Source organism: Malaclemys terrapin, chromosome 1, assembly GCF_027887155.1.
Source record: "Malaclemys terrapin pileata isolate rMalTer1 chromosome 1, rMalTer1.hap1, whole genome shotgun sequence".
Classification (NCBI taxonomy): domain Eukaryota; kingdom Metazoa; phylum Chordata; order Testudines; family Emydidae; genus Malaclemys; species Malaclemys terrapin.
Genome location: NC_071505.1, coordinates 99,705,503 through 99,728,610, shown reverse-complemented (window position 1 = coordinate 99,728,610; position 23,108 = coordinate 99,705,503). Strand labels below are relative to the sequence as shown.

Below are 23,108 nucleotides of genomic sequence, written 5' to 3'. Positions count from 1 at the left end.
TAGAGCATAAGCTTTCGTGGGCTGCAGCCCACTTCTTCGGATGCATCTGAAGAAGTGGGCTGTAGTCCACGAAAGTTTATGCTCTAATAAATTTGTTAGTCTCTAAGGTGCCACAAGTACTCCTGTTCTTTTTGTGGATACAGACTAGCACAGCTGCTACTCTGAAGTTCCCTGCAGTTACCAGTAATGAAAATGGGAGTTAGAGGGCCCAACAAGTCTGGCCCCTTTGGGGGGCAGGGCAGGAGACTTTAAGCACCCTTATTTGACAACTTTGGCCACAGTAGTTTAACTCTCTTCCCCTTTTATATGTGGAAAGGGCCAAAGAGATCAAGTAAAGTGGAAGTTTTAACCAAGAATTCCATTATTGGGTGGATTAATATTAGGGTGTCACTACATGCTTTCAGCTACAAGAAGAAACTATTGTGTATGCCAGGGGTTCTCAAACCGGGGGTGAGGATCCCTCAGGGTTGTGAGGTTATGACATGGAGGGTCACAAGCTGTCAGCCTCCATCCCAAACCCCACTTTGCCTCCAGCATTAATAATGGTGTTAAATATATTAAAATGTGTTTTTAATTTATAAGGGGGGTTGCACTCAGAGGCTTGCTGTGTGAAAGGGGTCACCAGTACAAAATTTTGAGAGCTACTGGTGTATGCTGCATGAAGTGCTCTTTTGTACACACGTGCTATTTTGAGGTAACATTAAGATGTGAAACAAGATAACACTGGTAACAAGCTAGATGTCTCTGGAAAGAATTGGTTACATTACTTCAGAAAAAACATTCAAAGATAAAGCTTTATTACAGAATTACACTTGAGATAAAGCATCAGATGACATGACCAAATTGATGTCATTTTAGGTTTTTTTGTTTGCTTGTTTTAAACGCAAGGGAGCTGGGGAAGAGAGAAAATATTGGGGAAGAGAGAAAATCTCTCTCGATATAGGAATGGTCCCATGCATTTCAACAACATTGAATTCATCCCTTGCCAGAGCTGTGCTCTAGCATCTAAGCTTTAATTTAAAATAAATAAAATCCATCCTTCATGTTTGAAGACGTAACCCTGAAAATATGCAGCCTGTGTGCAATGCTGCAGTGTTGTCTTCTTGACTTCAAAAAGAATAGCACGCGTGTGTGAACTGCTCCATTCATCTCAAAGAGACTTGTCATCTTAAGTTTCAGAGTAAAGTTAAAGAGATTACATATTTCAATGCTGATATTTAATCAACACTATCCAACTAATGAGCTTTTCCTAGAAGTCCAAGATCCCTTCTGTACACTCCCCAGATGCCAAAACCTCTGGCTTGTCCCTCACAGTTTAAACGTTACCCTTTTTCAGTACCAAATTCTGCACATCAAGAACTGGAAATATGGGACTGGTCTAAAATAAATTGAACGTAAAACATACAGGGCTCCGGTACTGCTTGTGTTATTAATCTCATATTTAATGAAAAACTTAAGTAAGTTTAGCCATTGTTGCTGCAAAAATGACACCAGTCTGCCACAGCACCTGAGAACACTGCTACAGAAGATACGTCCACCTTGCCACAGAATACAGTGGACCTTGTCCAGTGGCTTGCCTTGGCATATTGTTAACCTACATTTAAATTATGACATTATTTCAATTAGCAAAGAAAGATACACCAAGACTTCTGGCCACGTACAGCACATAATTCTGAAATTTCATTTTTTTGTTTTGTTTTAACCCAGATTATCTAGTTCATTAAGGTTTTAAACATCACATTTCCAAAATAGCCTCCAGGAAAACTATGGTACCAGGTCAAAGTTTTGTTTTTGTTTTTAAGTTAAAAAAGAGATGGGTGGCAGAGTGAGGGTTAATCTAACTTTCACCTCACTGAAATGCAAATAGAAATATTAAAAGGCTCCGAACTCAGCCTGAATACACTACCATCCTTACACCAACACAGTCTAGGACACTGAAGTATCTAACAAGATTACTCACCCAATTATTTAAAAAAACAAACCAACCAGCAATGTTACTAAACCGCTCACTAAATATACAAAATTACATTATCTAGGTACAGTTTATTGCAAAATCAGGAAGGAGACAGCAAACTAGAAGTTTGAGTCTTTCATTTCAGATTTTTATCACCTATTCACATTTCAGTCACTCACACATGCATATGCGTGCGCACACACACACACACAATTTCTGAAACATTTGAGAGTTCCCAGAGTCTTACAGGAAACCAAACCTTGTAATATTTCAGTTTAAAAAGTTAAATTGAGGTCATTTACCACAGGACTATAAAATCCTCCTATAACACTTGAGAAAACAGTTAAATTTTGGGATTTGGCTTTCCAAAAACCATGCATAAAAGGAAAGCGTATAATTTCAATAGCTCTAAGACTACTTTAAATTTAACAAATTATTCTTCAGAAGTCTGTACAGAGTTAAGTTACTATAATTGTAAAAGTAGCCTAATGAATGCCTGTAGTAGCTATCTCAAATAAAAACTATTGCATTATAGTAAACACTGTTGATGGGAACCAAATATCTAAATTTAAACAGATCTAACAATTGTTTGCTTCTGGATTAACATTAAGTTCTAACGTTACATTAAAAAACAATTCTAACAATTCTTTTGAGCTGCTAGAGTTTCATAAAAAAATCCCTTTCAAATTTTCAATAAATATGTCAACATTAAAAATCTAGTTAAGACATGCAAGACAATTTACATTACCAAGAACAATTTAAATTTTATAATAAAGGCAACTTGCATTCAAAATGAACTTTACCCTTATTTTATTCAAAGGGTAAACATGAATTAAACTCAGCTGTTTACTTGAATTACAAAAGTAACATGATTCAATATGAAAATAAGAAACTGTCTACAAATCTCTGACAGTAATAAATTGCAATATACAATGCATACAGGAGTTATACAGAGCAACAAACTCTTGTACAAAACAAAAATACTTTAATACCCTTAAAATCCAATTTTTTTAAAATTCATGAAAAAAGATTTGTCAGAATTCACATCTCCATTAGTCAAGCCTCAGGTAGCTACATTACAGCTATTTAATGTACAAAGAGACAACTCTCTCCTCTGTCATTTTAAACTAACGTCTCTTCTCACAAGTTGTACAGCTTTCTTGTGTCTCTTCCATTCCCAAATCCAAAGCCTTCTTCAAATCATGAGAACTGAATTTGTTGAACACCAGAGATCTAGAGAGGGGGGAAAAGAACATAAGCTTAGTTTCAAGTTTCCGTCCTCGGAAGCTGTATCACATTTAGTAATCTTTCAGGTCGTAGTGTCAGAAAATCATGACAGAGGTCTAAATACAAGTTATTCTCGTCTCTTTCAAACTGGGGGGTGCTGAAATAGGGCTTTGAATTTTAGCAACAGAAGGAAGAGAGTGGATGAGAGGATACTGTACCTGTTGATAAGATGTTGTATAAACCATAACATTTTGCTGCTGGCCATCTGTTGTTATTAAACCTGCTGGCAACTGGTTAGCTAAAAGAAAGAGCAGTTTAGTTAAGGTAGTTAGACAAAACTGCAGGATACATAGAACTTTTTTAAAGTATATATCATCATTCACAACAGAAAGTTCAGTTATGGTCAGAGGGACAATGGCATAACCTTCCTCATCATATCTACTCCCCGAGTACTATACACTCACATCTGTTTACTAACAAAAACAAGTTAGCTCCCATTAGCACTGCAGAGCTGAAACAGATTTTATTCTGCATCAAATCATTATCTGAAGTCAGCTTGCAAAATTTTTACTGCTGATGATGTATTAAGGCAAAAAAACAGCTTTACTTTCCAATGTGAGGTGGACTTTACCATTCTGGCCACTTGAATTCTAAAAATATTTGTTAGAGCACTGAGCACATAGTCCAAGACACAATGGGAGCCTATCCCTGCCCTGACAGAGATGGGATTTGTTAGTGGAGAAAATGGGGCAGTGGTAAGGGTAATGGTAGCAATTAGAGCTGTGATGCAGGCTTGGATGGAATCGTGCAGTGCTCTGAAAGACATGATGAAGAGTTTGGACTTAACACAGTAACCTACAGGAAGCCAGTGAAGTAAATAAAAAAAATTTTGACTAGTAAACTAACTAAATGTGGTGTGGAAGTCAAGAGAATAAATGGAGAACCTGTTAGGTACACATTATCGTAATTGTGGGTCTAAGCCCTGAGACAATCAAAGAGTAGAATTATTACAGAAGTCATTAGGAAGCAAAAGGCTAAACATTCAGTTATAACTTTGATATTCTGCATTTGGAGAGAATAAGTGAGGGGCTGGTTTGGAAAGTCCAGAGACAAAAACAGAACAACTCTAAATCAGTTTCCCATGTAAAAAAAGTTTAACCAAATGTTTGACAGAGCTGAACAGCTTACATTTGAGAGATTAAATTTGGTCTTTACCATATTTGGTTTAAAAAAAAAAAAAGACAATTAAGTTGTGCCCAATCTAAAAGTTACATGCAAAAGATACATCAAGTCTGAAGTTAAACTCTTCAGACAAGATAATCCAGCACATACATACGTGATTTGCAAAGCACACTTTTTTAAAAATAAGAGATAGAGGTTCTGTCTCCTAGTCCTGCTTCTGCTGGCTCCTAGCCAGGGGCCTCCTGCTCCCTGCCGAGTCCTACTATTCTCCTTCAAAACTGCCATTTTTAATGCTGGCATTAATTCACATGTGTGAAGTAACTTTCCCAACCTCTCAAGCTTTGAATGTCCTGAAGCCTCCAGAGCCTGGGAAATTTGAAATATGATTGGTGAGCAGGTGTCAAGGCATTTCTTCAGCCTTCTGCTTCCAAATGAAAATTCTGATTTTAAATCCCACCCAGCTAGTCTGACCCAGGCTCAGTTACTAAGAAGAAAATTCTGATGATTAACATTTTCTTAAATCTGAAACCTTTGAGGATCTACAAAGAAAGTAGTAATGAGATCTGAATGTAAAAGGTTTACTTACTAAATGCTTCTTCTGTGAGCTCCTCACTAAGACCATCTGCAGTTGTAACTGTTCCTCCAATCCCTTTCTCTCCTTTCATTGCCTTTAATGAAATACAGAAAATGTCTGCATTATAACAGTTACCTTAGAGTGCTCATCATCCTAGTTTCCTAAAACTGCTAACAGAGCCGGTATGCAGTAATGAGAAGTGTGACACTAACATCCAAGGACTCCAATGATCATGTTTCTTTAAAATATTAATACACACAGTATGTAAGCTTCCAAAGAGTTGGTTTTAACATTTGCTATACTCCTTACATAACAGATTTGTACAAAGTATAAAGACTGTATTTTTACAGGAGATCCTTCAAATTCTGCAGAAGTAAGAGTTCTGTGGTAACTCACAAGGAATAGGTAGGTCTACATCAAGAGTAGGCAACCTATGGCACGAGTGCCAAAGGCGGCACGCAAGCTGATTTTCAGTGGCACTCACACTGCCAGGTCCTGGCCACCGTATTTACTTTACATACAACAATAGTTTAGTTATATATTATAGACTTATAGAAAGAGACCTTCTAAAAGTGTTAAAATGTATGACTTGCACACGAAACCTTAAATTAGAGTGAATAAATGAAGACTCAGGACACCACTTCTGAAAGGTTGCTGACCCCTGGTCTACATTTTGCACCTAGAATCCACAGCAGACTGCAGAATTCCAGGAGTACTCAAAATGTGGCAAACATATGCTGGTTACATAAGCTTATTTGTTGCACTTTATACATGGATATACACACTTTCTAGAACGGTTCTTGGGATATGAAGTGGGAAAGAGACAAGATGCAGTCTTGGGTTGTTCCACTAATTTGTATGCTATAGCTTTAATGCCTTTTCTAATAGCTGTGGGAAGTAATTATGTACAGTGCCAATGTCATACAATAGGAAGGTCACTTTTAAACCCAAGATATTTGATTTCTTCCCCATAGTATCCAACCAGAACCAGAACCTGAGGTCAGCATGATGAGTTAAGGCACCCAATGAACTGTGTGCTGTTTCATCAGACAGTTTTTTTGTGAAAACATCAAAGCAAGTACTAATGTAATGACAAACTGTCCATATGTTTAATAAAAAAAAAAGAAGAGGCAGTTTCCTTTGTATAGTAGTCTGAAGAAAAGACTGGGAACATCATTTATAGCTGACAGGCAAAACCAGAGCCAACAAATCCAGATTTTAAATGCTAGCTCCATTAGCCTATTGACACCATTGGTAGGGTAATCTATGTCACTGTAAAGAAGAGGTATGTTTGAAGCCAAACGGGCTTAAAAATTTTCTGAAGCGCTACTGCAACATACAAGCTAACCCAGCCTTCAGACAGTGCTACATGAACACATGGAATAGGGTTAGAGTATGGGGTGTTCTGTGTGCCGCGTGGGTGTGCAGGGAAAAATGGAGGGATGTTGAGGAGGGGAGAAGCAGCTTATTAGCTGAAAGTTCCTATAACTTGTTTGGACAGACTCAGTTCTTGAGTCAATGTCTCATGCCACTGTCTCATAGGAAAACTCCCCGTCCTTTGGCATAAACTGCCACAGAGGGATGGTGGGTGAAGGAACAGAATATACATTAATCTCTTCAGACCCACCCTCCCAAAGTGGAAAAAGGCAGAGGACAGCTCTATTTTGCATGAAACTTAGGTTGCTGGAAGGAAGGAAGAAAGTTCATGCTAAATTCTGAGAAGACTAGAGGATATGCTCAATCTTGAAGTATCTTCTGCAATAAGAAATGCAAATCTTAATGCCAAAACAGGGTATTGGAAAGTACTTGACAACCAAAGCAAAATATGCTCAAACAGGCATGTAGTTGACAAGTTTTCATGTCACCAAAGTAATGTGTTAAAATATATCTTTCCCCTTCACAGATTAGAAATGCAATCTGACAAAATGTAGTGGGCTAGCTCCTCAGCTGGTGTGAGTAAGTATAGCTCCATTGAATGCCGCTGAGGATCTGGCTGAGTTCTTAACAGGAGCACAAAAACTGATTTACCATAATGTTTGAAAGGTTCTTCAAAAAAAATAAAATAAAATAAAAATCAGTTGAACAATTTAGTTACTTTGGAACAACAAATTTGCCAATACTCTTAATTATGTTTTTAAGTGGTTTTTATCCCATGTCATGTTCTATTCGGATGTGTAACAGCCATGTCTATATCAGAATAGAACATGACATGGGATAAAAACCATCAGTCACTGGACAGAAGATTCTGGGGTATGGTGCAAACGAACCATTTTCAGCTGTATATGGAGATAATAAAAAGAGCCAACACTGAACACAGTAAGTTTGTCTAAACCTGTGTGGAAAGATAGGCTACCAACCTCTCTGAATTTTTGGAGATACAGCTTCAAAGGTTCAACATAACTATCAAATCCCAAGGTAGACATGGCAAAGAGAATATCCTCTCCATTGATAGTCTTTCGTTTCTCTTGATGACACCTCTCACTTGCTTCAGATGTTATAAAGCTGATGAATTCACTTACACACTCTTGCACACACTCCTTTGCATCTTTAGCAATCTGGTAAGAAAAACCATTACTAAAGTCACCTGAAGTTTGCTTAAGCTTCACCATGTTAATAAACTGCAAATTAAAGCTCTACTTACTAAGCTTGTTCCCAAAGCTCAGTTCAGAGATCTGATCCTGAAAGGTGCCGGCCAGCCACAACTCCCCTGGACTTCACTGGAAGTTAGAGGTGCTGAGCCCCTCTCAGGATCAGGCTGTGGGTTAAAGCTCTTAGGCTCACTAGTCCGGAGAGTCTTACAACATTACACTAAAAACCTGTAGTACTCCAATTCTTGGTAGCAGAATAATAAACTAGAAGATATGGGAATGTCCCCACAATAATTATCCACAAGTAATATGCATATATCAACAAAACTGGTGTGCATATGCGAAACAGCCACTGGATGTCACAACTGTTCCAGGTAAAATGCAGATAAAATAGCATTTTAAATGGAGTAAGACTATTATGTTACTACTTCAGGTGACACTACAGACCTCTACAATTTCCGTAGTATTTCACAGCTGCATTCTGTACAAGCTGTTATACATGCACACAGTTTAGAGACACTAGTGGGTTCCATGCTTCCCTTTCTTCTCTTTGGATACAAGCCATTATATTCACAGTCAGATCTGAATTCGTAAGTTGTAAGTGTAAGTGAATCTCATGGTACTATAACCCTCTGGAAATGGAAACTAAGAAAGGTACGAAATTGGAGTTATGATGAATCTGACCGGACAGCACTTTATAATGTCTTGTGGGACAAAGCATCTTCATGAATTTCTATTCTCCTTTAATTTGCTCACTCTGCCATTGAGTTTGTATCTCAGGCCTTCCAGAGCTAAATTTCTGCAGCTCAGCCAGGGATATTTTATCCTAATCAGATTCATAACTAGTGCTTACTCAGTTTGCCTGGTAGCAAGCCTCTGTAGTGGTTTTTAATATTCTAAGTTTTCTAAACAAGCATTCAAGTGAATAAACAGATATGCTCCTGCCAAGAATAAATTGGGCGAGTCAAAGTTTTTATCCCGTTAAAAATAAATTAGGTGATTTATAATAGCAGAGGGGTGCTACAGCGGAGTATTTAGGGAAGTAAATAAGCAAGAATCCACTGAAGGATTATCCTTATTTGATGCTTTTTCATATGTGACAAATCTCTTCCAGATGGAATATGAAGAAGGAACCTTTGTATCTGAGAGTAATAGCAATCTTTATTCAGAACCCCATATTCTCTCTGACATAATTTTCAAGCATATAGACACTTAGGGCCAGCAGCTCCCATTGGGATATTTATGGCCAGATTTTCAAGACAGCTTAGCACTCAATGTGCCAACTTCTTTTGAAAACCTGACCTCAACTGTGGGTGCTGAGCACTTTTGAAAATCTGGTGTAAAGAAAAGATTAATGAATATAACAATCTTACACTGGAACACTCAGGGGTTTTGAAAGCATCCATGCCTTGCCTATGCCAGGTTATATTTTAATGCCTTGCTAGCTGTCTGATTATTTTGTAAGCTGTACAGACGAAAAGGAAAGTTTCTGCAGCAAGACAAGAGCAGTAAGCAATACTCCAAATCCTATGTAATATTAGATAGGACTCAGACAGCAATAACTGTTTGGTTAAGATAAGTAGCTTACAGGGTTCCAATTCTTAATCAAATCTCAAGTCTGCAGAATTGGAGAACAAGCTCTCACAAGCTCTCTCATATCTCGTACTTCTAGTAAGGCCAGAAATTAAAGCCATTAGAACAGCCTATCTTATGGCATTTTGGCATCTTGCTTCTGGAAATCCAGAAGTTCAAAGATGAAAAACTAGATTTTTCCTCAGATGATTGAGAAGGAAGTTCTTATTTCATCCAAACTGGCTCACTCATTCCAATTTCCCTGCACTCCAATCAAAAAAAGTATAAAATAAATAAATAAATAAATAAAAATAAAAGAAAAAAGAAAAAAAATCTTTTTCCTACAAGTTTAACAGTTCTTAATATTTGATTGCCATCATGCCTGACAACTTTTATGAGTGAACATCTGGTGGCTATTTTGAAAACATTTTGTCTATGTAAAGCATTGTAGACACTAGATAAACACAAAACCAACTTTGGACCCGGCTACTTCAGTAATTTACATTTGTCATACAATTTAGCAATCTCATTAGCCTGTTTAAGCGTGTCCACACTGGGGTTTGCACCAGTTTAAATTGATTTAGAAACCTGCTTCAACCTTTGTGTTTAGATAAGGTCTAAGCAAGCCAGCTCAAATATTAGCCTCTATTTTTGACCAAATAAGTCCGCTCTTATGTGGCAGTTATGTATAATCTGCGTGTCTAAAAAAATACTACCAAACATCACAGCTATAGACTCCATAATATGGATGAATAATAAGTAGTTTATATTTTTTATGCAAAAGAGCAGTTTTAATCTTTTAATTGTTGGATTCCTGTAACTCAATATAGTTCAAAATAAATTTTGGGAAACCTGGCCAAAAAAAATTGCTCTCAAAGAGCAAGCATGCAGTTTCAGCAACTGAAGATAAAGATGTTGTACTAGAACCCAGGTTTGCCTAACCAAAGAATGAATGTAATACATGAATCTGTTCTCATTAGCAGAACAGCCCTGTTGGATTTAGCCATGGATATTACCTTTCCTGTCTGGGGTATGGCATTTTTCATTATCCTTGCCACATTTGCAATTGGAAGATATATATCTTGTTCTCTAAAACTCTCTTTTGAGCCATTTGTGTCTTCATGATCATTCATACTGTCCTCCGTGTCTAGCAAAATAAAGAAAAGTTAGTATTGGGTGCATTTGTCAAGCACCTTCTATCATCTTACCAGTATTCTACTTATTATTCCAGGACTATTAACATTCCAAACCTCTGATCAACTTCAAATAGCTACCATTAAAAAAAGCTTGCCACAGAAGTATTCCTTCTTATCATCCCCTAAAAGTGAAATTTCAAACCCCATCCGCAACAGCAAAAGAAAATGATACTGGTCTGAAATAGATGACTAGCAATATTCAGTGAGGTTTAAGATTTAACAAGAGTTGAAATGGGAGATTCCCAACTTCCAAGTGAGTACCACACTTGCTTACAGCTCTGAAAGGTCCAGGGTTCTTAAAAATTAACACATGCTCCCATGACATTGTGGTGCCTAGGAAAGTTGTTTTCTATCACACCTCACCAATATGTATTCTTTGTATATATTACACATGGACACATCCAATGGTGTTCTTCTGGATACCAGCTTCACAAACACTAAGATTTAATTTGTTTGTTGAACAATGTTATTAATTTATTATTTTTTTTTAAAAAAGAGACATTCCTCTTCCAGCAAAGAGGCAAGCAACATCCTTTGATATTTAAACACACACCACCCCGTTACAGGTCAATGTAGAGCATGTTTGTGTGGATTACTTCTTTTACCCAGAACACTAGATTGCTTTCAAAGGGGCTCCGATGCTAACATTGAAAGTTGCAAACCCATTTTCAAATTGATCAAAACTGAATTGTATGCAGGGAGTCATTATGAATGCAGATAAATACCAATGCTTAGCTTCATGAACAATGGAGAATTAATGGAAGAGCTAGACAAGAAGTGACAGGACATTGTAACACTTAATAGTACTATGCTAAGACAGACAAACTTCCACTTTAACTGGTAGATTTCTTACCATCATGAGGCTGTATTACAAAGTGACTACCACCAATGTAATCTCCAGCAATTCCTAACTGAGAAGCATCTGTTGTAGAACTGTCACCGTCCATCTATAACAAAACAAATCAATCATATACTCCGGTATACCACAAATGCTACTGCTTAGCAGTAGATTAATTTAAGTTACCTTGAAAGTAAGGGGCCAAATTCAGCCCTGGCATAAACAAGCACTTTCTTATTAAAAAACAGTGTCCATTGCTCTTCAATTAAGGCTGAATTTGACCTGAGATGTTTTGGCTTCAGTAGCTCGTTCACATTTAAACTTATAGGAAGGTACTTTTAACTGTGTGGGCTGAAGTTTTCCATGTTTGGCCTCTGCCTCAGGTTGAGCTTCTGGAGGAAAGCTTCAGCAAAAACTCTGCAACCATTTGAGAATGAGAATAGGGAAACACAGGTAATTTTGCCAATTTTTAAAAAGGAATTCTAAAGCAGTGGTTCTCTATCCTTTGAACTCAGAACCCATTTTTAAATCTTTATGGTCTGTCATGACCCAGTAAACAGTTTTAGTGCAAAAACCATCTGGCTTACTAAAACATTTCTTACTAACAAACAATATACAGTATATATATTAAGTACTAAATAAGTACACTCTGTATACCACAGCAGTAGCTCCTGTCCTGCAAGGCTATCTGGACTCAGCTCCCTGCTCTGGGTATTGCAATCTCTGGGATTGCAGTGCTATTCAGGTGTAGCCAGGCCAAATTTGTGAATGGTGCAAAGGATCACAGCACCACTTGCTCAAATTTGGCCTGGCTAGCCTGTCATCATGGTGGAGGGGCAGCTGGGGCAAATCTGAGCGATGCTGTGACCCTTCATACCAGATCGCAACACTCAATGCTAGGACCTGAGTTCAGCTGGCCCCACAGGACCAGAGCTGTAGGATGCACCCCTGCAGGGTGAGAGCAGGGCAAAAATCTGCAACTGCCTACCCCAGTATCTCTCACCCTCTTCCTCTCCCCAGAAGCAGGACCCGGCCCCCTTGCCATCCTTTGACACATACTGGCAACCCGGTTTTGGGCTGCAACCCACTGGTTGAGAAACCCTGTAAAGCCTCATTGGTATGGAGCAAGAACTCAAAATTTGATTGGGAGTTAGTCCTGGGGCTACAGAGGTGTCTTTTCCTGTGCCCATGAAAATACATCCAGATTTGGCCAAGTCACACTGAAAATTGCCATTTCCTTATAATTTTCTGGATGTTCTGTCTGCTTCTTGGTCTCAATGACTCCCTGGCTTAATTCTGAAGCAGACACAGACCAGCAGCTCTGGGTTGTATGCAGACCAAATGGTTTCACATTAATTTCTGTCATGAGCTTACCAAATAAAGTAACTGAAATTTCTGCAAGTTCAGAAGTGCCTTTCATTCTGTTTGTTGTAACGGTTTGATTTTTCTGCAGAACTATTTTTAAATTGAGTTTTTGATGATTTTTCAATTTTGGGGGGAAAAAAAACCAAACCAAAACAATAACCCATCATGGAATTAAACTTTGCCTGAGCAACACTGGTCATTCCCTCCCCCCGCAGACAACATGCCAAAACGATTTCTCAAAACAAGCAGAAAGTTTTTTCACTTAAAGTTTTCATCAGAAGCTTTTTTAAAAAAATGAAACATTTTGAAACTGTTTTCATGAAAAAATGCTCTTTGCATAAAAGGCTGAATTTCAATGAAAAATTCATTTGAAAAATGTCAAGCCGTTCTGGCGGTTAGTATGTGCTAGCAGCCATGACAGTAAGATTACATCTGTAATATGACTTACACTGCAAACAATGTATGGTAATTTTAATCAGTATTAATAAAATGTATGAAATTCTAAAATTTAATTGGCATTATTTCAAGAAATCCACTTTAGTAGAGTGCACAGGTGTACTAGGGCTTCTCCATTGCTTTCATTGTAGGGAAGCAGAAACACTCATCTGTCATTACCTTGTTATTGAGGAATAGCTGAGTTCCAGGCAACCATTTTAGATAAAGTGTGATAGCTGGAATGCTGTCCATCATATTCACTTAAACATTAATTCCAGTTATTTAATGTTCAGCAAGATACATGCTATATCACCATTTCCATATCTGGAAATTAAAGTAAATGTTTCCTACCTTCAGGAGTTGAATTAACCTTGTTTGTTGTGGTTTTTTGTGTTGTTTCTTGTTTAATCTTACATAGTCATTGGCTAACAAAAACCCAACCATTCACATCTGGATTTCTCCTTAATGAATGAAAAGCAGTCTTACACTTGATCCTACAGAGGGATCCACCTCATGGATCTTTATGACCACAGAAAGGGTTTTCTTCAAGTGCATATTCTATACCAGATTGAGAACTCATCTTACTGCAACCACCAGCAATATTGCAGATACCTGGTTGCTATCACTAGTGAGAGTTATCAGGATGAAAATGTTTGAGACCTGTCTACATCAGCAGCTTAGAACAGGTCAAACTGCACCAGTGCTGGCTGTTATAGTAACAGGGGTCCTAGTATATCTACTGTGGATGAATCCAAGGTGAACCGAAGAAGCAACCTTGTAACTACGTTGATAGGAATTACAAGATTAATAATGTTGCTAGTTTAACCACATGAAGGTTGTGTCTATCACAACCTGGCCGAGTCCCTCTCTGGGTAGACAACATTCTATTGTGAGTGAACACAACTACTGGATACCACATGTTTCTAAGCAATTTGGGTCTGGACAGTGACTGGTTACTGTTCCTAGCCCAGGGTCTTTAGACACTCCAAGGTGAAGGTCCTGATCTGACACCTCTCTTGGGCACTTAGCCCCCACAGTCCAGTCACCTCACACCCCAGCCCACCTAAGCCTCAGGTGCTTATATATGCTCCCTCAGAGTTCCACCACAGTGTGTTAACCCTTTCCAAGACAATGTGACAGGCAAGCAAGGAATACAGGCTTAGTAAAGGAATTTCTTAACCACAGACACTTTACTCTTAAAAATCACTTGAGTTACAGATCTTTGAAAAATAACAGTCCTGAATACATTCCCCGCTCTGATCTCATTCCTCCTGCGACTCCTGGATTTGATCAGCATCCTTAGGCTAGGCAGCCCTTCTTGCCTCTTCTCTCCTTAGCCTGGTCTTCTTGAATGTGGCACTAGTCTGACATCCCCCACCCCTTTCACAGGCAGCATTCCCTCTTGAATAAAGTCTCTGACCCCTTTGGCCATGTGCCTAGGTTGAGGATCATCAGCCACTTTTCCAGCTAGGCTTCGGTGTAGAGTTCATTGTTCTTCTGGATGGGCTGGTTGTTGAAGATTGCTCTGTGCCATTTTCACAGACAGTCATTCAATTTGTGTCAAGCCTGTACTACAAACATTGATGCTCTAGTCCACAAAAGAGGATGCAATATCACATGAAGGTCAAACTCCAAAGTAAAGATAACAATAAAAAGTGGAGTCCCTGAAAAGTGGAATTAACATAAAACAAGATGGAGTTTATGATGACAGACTCTTCCCTCCCTCCCCCAATCTGCACAGGGGAATTTTAGGTGGAAAAATCCCTACCTGACTCTTGCTACCACCTCTAAGACCCCACTTGTGGTAATGATGTAAGCATTAATATATAGCGAGGGCACCAGACAGCCATCAACATTTGAGGCAGTGTTGCCTAACCCTGCTCAGAACAAGTCACAGTGGGTAAAATGTCAGTGCCTATACGAGTGATTTTACGGATTATATGATTGCTACCAAAAGTCAGTTGTACCAACGGGGGGGAAATTTCTGGGAAAAAATCCAAGCGTAGATAAGACCCAAGAAGATAATTTATTCCATTGGTTGAACTGGTGGAATTTGGACTTTTAAATTAGATGTTCTACCCAAAGACATCAAGAGTGCTTCTCAAAGTTTTCTCACTTCAATAGAAAAATGATAAAGAATATTCCTTATTCATGGATGAATTTTTATGCTTAGGGTTTTCACTTTTATAAGAGTTCGATGAACAACAGACACAGGCTCTCAAATTTTCCCTCTTAGTTCAACTGGGACTTTCATTATCCTGTCTTAATCCATTCCTAAACCTTTCTGGAGTAAACACTATTTGTTTTATGGGTTTGAGGTGTAGAGGGAAAGAAATAAACTAAATTTCAATTGTTGCTTAAACCATCTGGATCCAGGTATCCAGAGAAGAAATACCACACTAACATGACACCCTACTAATGTTTCTTTAGGTTCTGTTCCTGACATTAACATGAGCCTGTTTAAAGATGGCTGTTACTAACAGTTCGGTCACAGTGGATAGTCAGAATAAAATACTGGCGTTTTAAATTCAGACATGTTTAAAATTAACATTTAAATTTACAATAATCTGTCACTGGGGTTAAGATCACCATAAGTGTTTACTTAACACGCTCAAAGTCAGCTCAGTACAAGGCTCATATTCTATATATCATGACCTGATTTATGCAACAATAAAGCACTGTGGTATACAGCTATGTTAATTGGCTACAAAATAATTCAAAAGCATCCAGTTTTAAACTGAAATTATTCTAAAAATGCACCAAAGTTCAATGTACCAGAGAAATGCCCCCAGCATACAGTAATCTGACTCCCTGACAAAGTGTGGGGGAGAAGGGCAGTGACTCCTGTCAGACTGACACTTCTGGTAACAACAATGCAACTACGCCATTGCTGCAAGTGGGTGCTAATTTTCAGAACATCAATAAGCCTCTAGAAGGAGAACTAGACCTTGGTTAATAATTTCAAGAGTGCCTATGCAAGTTAGGAGCCTATATCCCACTTTCAAAGATTACTTATGCATTTAAATTCTTTTTGAAAATGGGACTTGGCATCTTTGAAAACTCTGTCCTGACTTCAAGGACTCAAATCCTGCATAAGGGGAATTTTACTGTGTTCCTACCGAGGTGGGATTATACGATATCCTTTTTAATAAAAAGGAGCGTATTTCCCTGTTTGCGTGGTCACATAATGGCATCATACATGGAGCCTCAAACACACTGAATTAGTATAAGAGGGGTAGCCGTGTTAGTCTGCATCCACAAAAACAACAAGGAGTCCAGTGGCACCTTAAAGACTTAACAAATTTATTTGGGCATAAGCTTTCATGGGTAAAAAAACCACTTCTTCACATTTGAAATAGGTTTTTTACCCAGGAAAGCTTAGGCCCAAATAAATTTGTTAGTCTTTAAAGGTGCCATCGGACTCCTTGTTGAATTAGTATAATGGATTGCATACCTATGCAATAAAAATACAGCTACATTCTACATTTCTAGAGCCTGTTTGAAAAATGACTTGAAAAAACAGACTGGCTTGAACAGCAACACAAGCAAATGGAGCGAGCACAAATAAAGACAATATGGGGTAATGTATCAAATTGCGAGTCATGAATTGGGAATTTGAAGTGGTCAGGTTAGTTCCATTCTGATTTGAGATTGTCAATGATTTGGAAGTAAACAGCACAGTAATTTGCATGTAAATAGTCAGGGATGTATTGCAAACACCACTGAAGACAGAGAAATATTGCAAAGAGATCTTGAGGAGTTAGAAATAGCAGGAATTACAGTGAAATTGCTGGGGAAAATGGAGATTAAAACACCTGGAGAAGACAATTCAAGAAAAAGGAGGAAGGCAGGCATTCAGAATTGTATTAAATGAGACTCAAGGGTAATAGTGGACAGCAAATTAGTTTAGATGTGAACTTACAGTATCATACTGCATTAAAAAAATGAGGTTCTGGGCTGCACATAAAGATGTTCTGGAGCAGTATGCATTATTTCCTGGTCAGCAATGCCTTGTTGAGACTGCACCTAGAATACTAAACTCAGTTCAGAACACCTCACTATCAATAAAAACTTAAATGGGATATAGGATTTACTTGGAAGGAAAGAGTAAGGAATATTTGTGGCTTGGCTCAGTGACAACTATGGAAGGACACAAGCCTACAAGCTTTTGAGAAGTGTGAATACCAAGGAGAGGAGGGGAAATTTAGCACAGTACAATAAAAGATGCATAACTAAGAATAACAGGAAATGAAAAATTTGCCTTGAAAACCGGGAAAACTCCCTAGCAGTGTGATTTGTAAGACTGGAATGATCTCCCACAGGAAGTTAAGCAGCAGGCCCTGTATGACATTTAAAACTAAACTAGAAAAAAAAATAAACAATGTAGGCAATAATCCTGCACTGGCAGGGAAGGGACTAGAATAAGTTTGTTGAGCTTTCTTTATTCTTTTCAGTTGCTGCACTTGATTTAACCCAAATCCTGAGGTTTCCCTTTTATCTTTATTTATTGTATTTTGAAAACCCTAGAGTCTTAGTAATATAACCACTAGACAAGAGCTTGAATAGTCCACTCAATCAATTTAGAATAAGAAACTTTGCCTAACAAGCATGTGCATGGGATGGGGAGAGAGGACGTTATTCCATCAATTTCTACTGAATTACTTTATTAAAATGTTTAAAGTCTTTCTACATTTGCAGCTTGTGAATGGATGCCCTGTGTTCTTCCTGCATCTGAAGCATTTCTATTTACTTTGATGCTCAATGCCTTCCCTAACAGCTGTAGAGTGACATTAACTAGATCGGACAGTTTCACTGCTGCTGCTATTCAGCATCTAGGCCAGAGGTGGGTAAAGTACAGCCCGTGGGCCACATCCGGCCCACGGGACCATCCTGCCTGGCCCTTGAGCTCCCAGCCAGGTAGGCTAGTCCCTGGCCCCTCCCCCACTGTCCCCAGTCCCCTGCAGCCACACCGCTGCGCAGGCAGCTCTCTGGGTGGAGGGGTTGTGCGTTCCTGCCGAGCAGAGCTGCAGTGTGTCTGGCTCTGGCCAGGTGGTGCGGCTGCCAGACATGCTGCTCTGAGCAGCATGGTAAGGGGGCCGTGAGGTTGGATAAGGGGCGGGAGTCCCGGGGGGCCTGTCAAGGGGCAGGGGTGTGGATAGGGGCTGGGGCAGTCAGGGGACAGGGAGCAAGGGGGGGCTGGATAGGCGGTGGGGTACCGGGGGGCGGTTAGGGGCAGGAGTCCCATGAGGGGGCAGTTAGGGGACAAGGAGCAGGGTAGGGTTGGATGGGTCAGGGGTTCTGAGGGGGGCAGTCAGGGGGTGGGAAGTGAGAGGGGTCGGGGGCCAGGCTGTTTGGGGATGCACAGCCTTCCCTACCCAGCCCTACATACAGTTTTGCAACCCCAATGTGGCCCTTGGGCCAAGAAGTATGCCCACTCCGTATCTAGGCTGTAAAAGGTTCCCTCCATATAGGCTCATCCACATTATACATAAAAAGTGTTATAACAGAAACCCCTTATGCCAGTTAACTTTTACACTAGCATGGTTACAGTTGCAGTATGGACAGGCCCTAACAACAGAAATTTCTTGTTGTGGTTGAAACAGACACTAAACTGAGTGGCTTGGTAGGAGAGTGGTGAGGGACACCAGGAAGAATTGGGCACAGTTTCTGTGATTTCTCTTGTGGGTTTTGGGATTTTTTTGGCGGGGGGAGGGAGGGAGAGGGAGTATGGTGGGAGAAGAGATGTGAACTGGAAAGAATCAGAGCTTATACAGGCTATTTAAGAAAGTTTTTGCAGTTCCACTACTTTTCCAGAGACTGAAACAGATAAACAGCGCTGAAGAGGCTGCACCAGCAGCTCTCGGTCCCATCTGTTCCATCAGCACAAGCACGGACACACAGTTTGAAATGTTTTAAAGACATTCAATTAACATTTTAATAACTGTCCTAGTACCAGAGGGTCCTGTGGCACCTTTAAGACTAACAGAAGTATTGGGAGCATAAGCTTTTGTGGGCAAGAACCTCACTTCCTTGCATCTGAAAAAGTGAGGTTCTTAGAAGTATTGGGAGCATAAGCTTTCATGGGTAAGAACCTCACTTTTTCAGATGCAAGGAAGTGAGGTTCTTGCCCACGAAAGCTTATGCTCCCAATACTTCTGTTAGTCTTAAAGGTGCCACAGGACTCTCTGTTGCTTTTTACAGATTCAGACTAACACAGCTACCCCTCTGATACTTGTCCTAGTACCTTTACTTAAATAAAAATATCCTTCATTTTGTACTGTGATCCATTATTTTTGGCTCTCCCCCCCCCCAGATTAGTTACAATTTTAAGTCAGGGCAGAGGATGTTTGTCCTTCCTTTATCATATTTAAAAATATTTCACACACTTATGAAAAATAATTTCTTCACCTCAAGCAAAGAGCAAGTAGAATTTTACAAGACTAATTCAGGAGAATTTTATTTTAGGCCAATACTAGATATTCTAACATGCTAATCTATTCAGTTTAATTCTAACAATGTGGCTTATACATTTTGATGAACTCTATTTAGTAAATAAATAACTTTCAACTATTTTTACTTGGCACTAATCCTAAAACAGACACTTTCTAAATAACAGTTATAAAAAAGTAATTAAAAATAAAGAGTCTGAATAATGCAATAACCTCATTGTTTAATCACAGAAAGAGTTCAGATCTGATACCCAACAATTAATTTTAAGATTAAATAAAAATTAGATTAGCTATTTTATCCATTTTAAAATTCTGATTAAAACAGTTAAATTGTCTTGACTAAAGTCAGGGATTAAAGCTATTTCTATACCATAGCTCACATCTTAGAGTGTAATGGACCACTGTCCTCTTGCCAGCCACAGCTGTGTAGAACAACTTCCCCTATCCACAATCACACACAGTCTCCTCTCCCACTGGCAATCACATATCATTTATGTGGCAACTACTGAAAATTATTTATATTGAAGGCTAATACCAGGATTTTGTTATTTATGTTTAGCTTCTTTTAGTCTAGTTAGCAGCTCAAAATGCCAGCAGCCAATACTACGTAACCAGCCAGCTCTCTCCAGACCATCAACAAGTGGTTGATATACCATCTTGGGAAGTAATGATTTAGGATCAGACCACCCTGGATTTTCCTGAGCATTACAAATAGTATTTTTCCTAACATGTCAAAACAGATGCAATACAGACTATAAAGAATGGATAATCTAGTATATAGCAGAGTTTGGCTGGCACAGTGAAAAAGTGTACACACTGTTCAGGAAATCCATTCTAAGAGCTGCATATGAACACAGTTCTTGCACATATAACAACTATACTGTGGGTAGTACCCCAAGCTGCTCCTTCCACTTTGCCTTTTGACTACTGATTCTTTTGTCAGAAAAGGCATAAGTAACCAAGCTTAAAATTTTTTTTTTTTAAAAGCAACATTTTGCATCCCAATTAACTTTTTAAAATATGTTTTCCTGTCAGCAAGGCAAAGGTCATTACGAATAAAATGATAAGACATTTAAGGATGAAGGGTAGCCTTAATTTATCTGATACAGTCTTGTAATCTATGACTGAATATACCAGAATACCCCAAAGAATCAATACAACCCTTCCAATCCCACAGCCTTCTAAGACTCCTACACTAAAGCTTATTTACAGAAGCAAGGACTTGCATTTAAGTGAGACTTGGCCACAAAAAAGGGAAGTAGTAGAATCTGATTAAATTTCTTTGCAGTTTTACACTTTTGGAGTGGCCTACAAAATATACAAGCTTGAAGAGTCACATACAGTACTAGTCTTTGATATGTTACTGGAACTTTACATTTGTTTTCTTTTCCAAGTTATTCTTAGGCAGTCTACAGCACTCTGCTCTCTGTGACAACAGCCTGGATTTTGTTTCAAGTTGGCAGCAAAGGCTAGCACATAAAAGGAGCTAAAGACAGGGGTAATGCACCTAAAATTTTAAGTGTGTAAATCAATTTACAGCTGATTATTAAAATGGAGTGTTGTAGCCATGTTGGTCCCAGGCTATTAGAGAGCACTTTTGAACTTACACAGAGCAAGAGCAGAAGAAGAGCTCTGTGTAAACTTGAACACTTGTCTCTCTCACCAACAGAAGTTGGTCCAATAAAATATATTACCTCACCCACCTTGTCTCTCTATTAAAATGGAAATGTTTTCAGATTTAGGTTACTAGTCACCATTTGTTACTAATTACTTTTGCACTTCACTCAGACTTGTCAACCTAATAAATTTCACTTCCCTCTTCTTATGCACTTGAAAACAGCTGTGCCTGAGTTACAAACAGAAAAGGAAAATCTTTACATTTAAATAAGCTTTGTGAATTAAACTTCAGCCAAAATCCCCTAAATCAAGATCAAACCTGCTTCACCAGACACCCTTTCTTGTCTATTGGTTGAAGTTCACATCAAGTTTCTAAACACCTAGGAAAGTTTATTTTTATCAACATGTTCAGAAGCCTAGCTGTGATTTCAGTATTAACTGTAGCTGCTGGAAGGCACAGTTATGGGAAGGGAGAGTCCCCTCTCCCCATCACTTACTTTCTGTCCTGAGGGGAAGGTTTACCCACAGACTCAAGATACACAACTCTCAGACAAAATGATGGTGTGTCAAAAAAAAAAAAAACAGCAAGCGAGACACTAAAATCCATTATTTCCTCTCTAAAACTGAAGTGCCACTGCCTACTTACTAGGAATCTGATGCTCCTGCCTGGTTACTCAGATCCTCTCACCACATCCTGGTGTTTTAGGGCCTCACCCTACGCTCCTTACTCATGCTGATCACTTTCAAGGGATTTTTGCCTGTGAGAGGACTGCAAGGTTAGCTCCTGGGTGCCCATGTAGACGAGACTAGTTGTCCTAGCTCTGACCCCAGGATCACCGAGATGCTACACCACGCGCCCCGCCATCCTCCTAACCCACAGACAGGCACAAAGTCGGAACTGCGGGGGGAGGTGGAAGACGGGGAGCAGCTGTGGCCGCACCAGGGGCTCGGACTTCCCCCACGCTCAGCAGAGGTGGCCGGGACTGCCTAGGGCAGGCAGAAAAGGTCGCCCCTTCCCCGCCTAAAATCCCACAAGCGGCCCCCAAACCGCAGAGACGCAACTCGCTCCGCTCCAGGGCGGGGGACGGAGCAAAGGGACACGACCGGGGTTTGACCTGGTGGGGGGGGGGGGTTCCCCGTTCCGGCCCCGCTGCTGGGCACCGCGGCCAGAGCCGAGGGGATCCCGGAGGCGGGCAAAGGGGCACCGCGGCTCCCAGCCCCCGCTGTGACCGGGACGGCGCAGGGGCCCTCCCCCGTGTGTGGCCGGGCGCGGGGCAGGGGCCGCCCGGGGAGCCGCGCTCCCGCCGCCCGGGCCCACAAAATGGAGCCAGAGCAGCGGCCGCGGACCGCGGTGCCCCCCAAAGCCCAGGCCAGCGGGAAGGGGGGGGGGGCGCTTCGGTCCCGTCTCCCCCCGCCTGCCCCTGCCGGCTCCGTCCCCGCCCGTCCCGGCTCCGGCCGCACAAAGAGGCGAGCGGGCGCTGGCGGGGCCCGGGCTCCTCTCCCCACTTCCTGGTCCCCTCGGCGGCGGCGCGGCGGCAGCGCCGGGGCCCGGGGAGGGAGACGGACATTTCATTCGAGCCTGCAGTGGAACCGGTTACCAATCATTGGCCGGAGCCAGGCACAAACCTCCAGTGCGGCCCTGGTTGGCTCCCTCCGCAAATCGGCTGTTTGGTTGGACAGAAAATGGCTGCGAAGGAACCAGTCCCAGCGCGGAGCCCCGCTTCCCGCAGCCGGCCTGCCCTCCCTCCGCGCCGCCTCCCCTCCCCTCCAGCCCCGCCACACTCGGCTCTTCCCTCCGCGCGGACTCCCTCCCGCCGCCGCCCGCCTTCGCCTTTATACGCGGGGCCAGAGCCGGGGGCAGGTTGTTGCTCCCTCAGACACACTGACCCCACCTCAGACAGGGGGTCGCTCTGATAGGGGGTTTCAATTGGGGGGGGGATAGACCCTGTACAGCTCTCCCCACCACCATTTACACACACATGTGGGTGGTTCTCTGATAGCGGGTTTCATTGGGGGCAATGGGAGTAGACCCCGGGCAGCTCTCTCCCACATCAGTTTATACACATGGCCGTTGTAAACCGAATTGTCTGGGCATTGAGTGTCTGTGTAAG

General features: G+C 40.6%; 1 protein-coding gene across 3 annotated transcripts; it reads right to left on the bottom strand.

Annotated features, from left to right (window-relative positions):
* Positions 1–776: 776 nt before the first annotated feature.
* NFYB (nuclear transcription factor Y subunit beta) lies at positions 777–22,717 on the bottom strand. 3 transcript variants are annotated; one of them, XM_054033072.1, is made up of 7 exons: positions 22,624–22,717; positions 11,147–11,240; positions 10,114–10,244; positions 7,295–7,492; positions 4,950–5,031; positions 3,400–3,479; positions 777–3,187 (listed from the first exon to the last, which is right to left on the bottom strand). In XM_054033072.1, exons 2-7 carry the CDS (start codon positions 11,238–11,240, stop codon positions 3,155–3,157), a joined length of 618 nt encoding a protein of 205 aa, XP_053889047.1. In that variant the 5' UTR covers positions 22,624–22,717; the 3' UTR covers positions 777–3,154. The 3 variants fall into 3 exon arrangements, with proteins under 3 accessions (XP_053889047.1, XP_053889039.1, XP_053889032.1); XM_054033064.1 differs by lacking the exon at positions 22,624–22,717 and adding an exon at positions 22,596–22,617; XM_054033057.1 differs by lacking the exon at positions 22,624–22,717 and adding an exon at positions 21,495–21,571.
* Between the last annotated feature and the right edge of the window lie 391 nt (positions 22,718–23,108).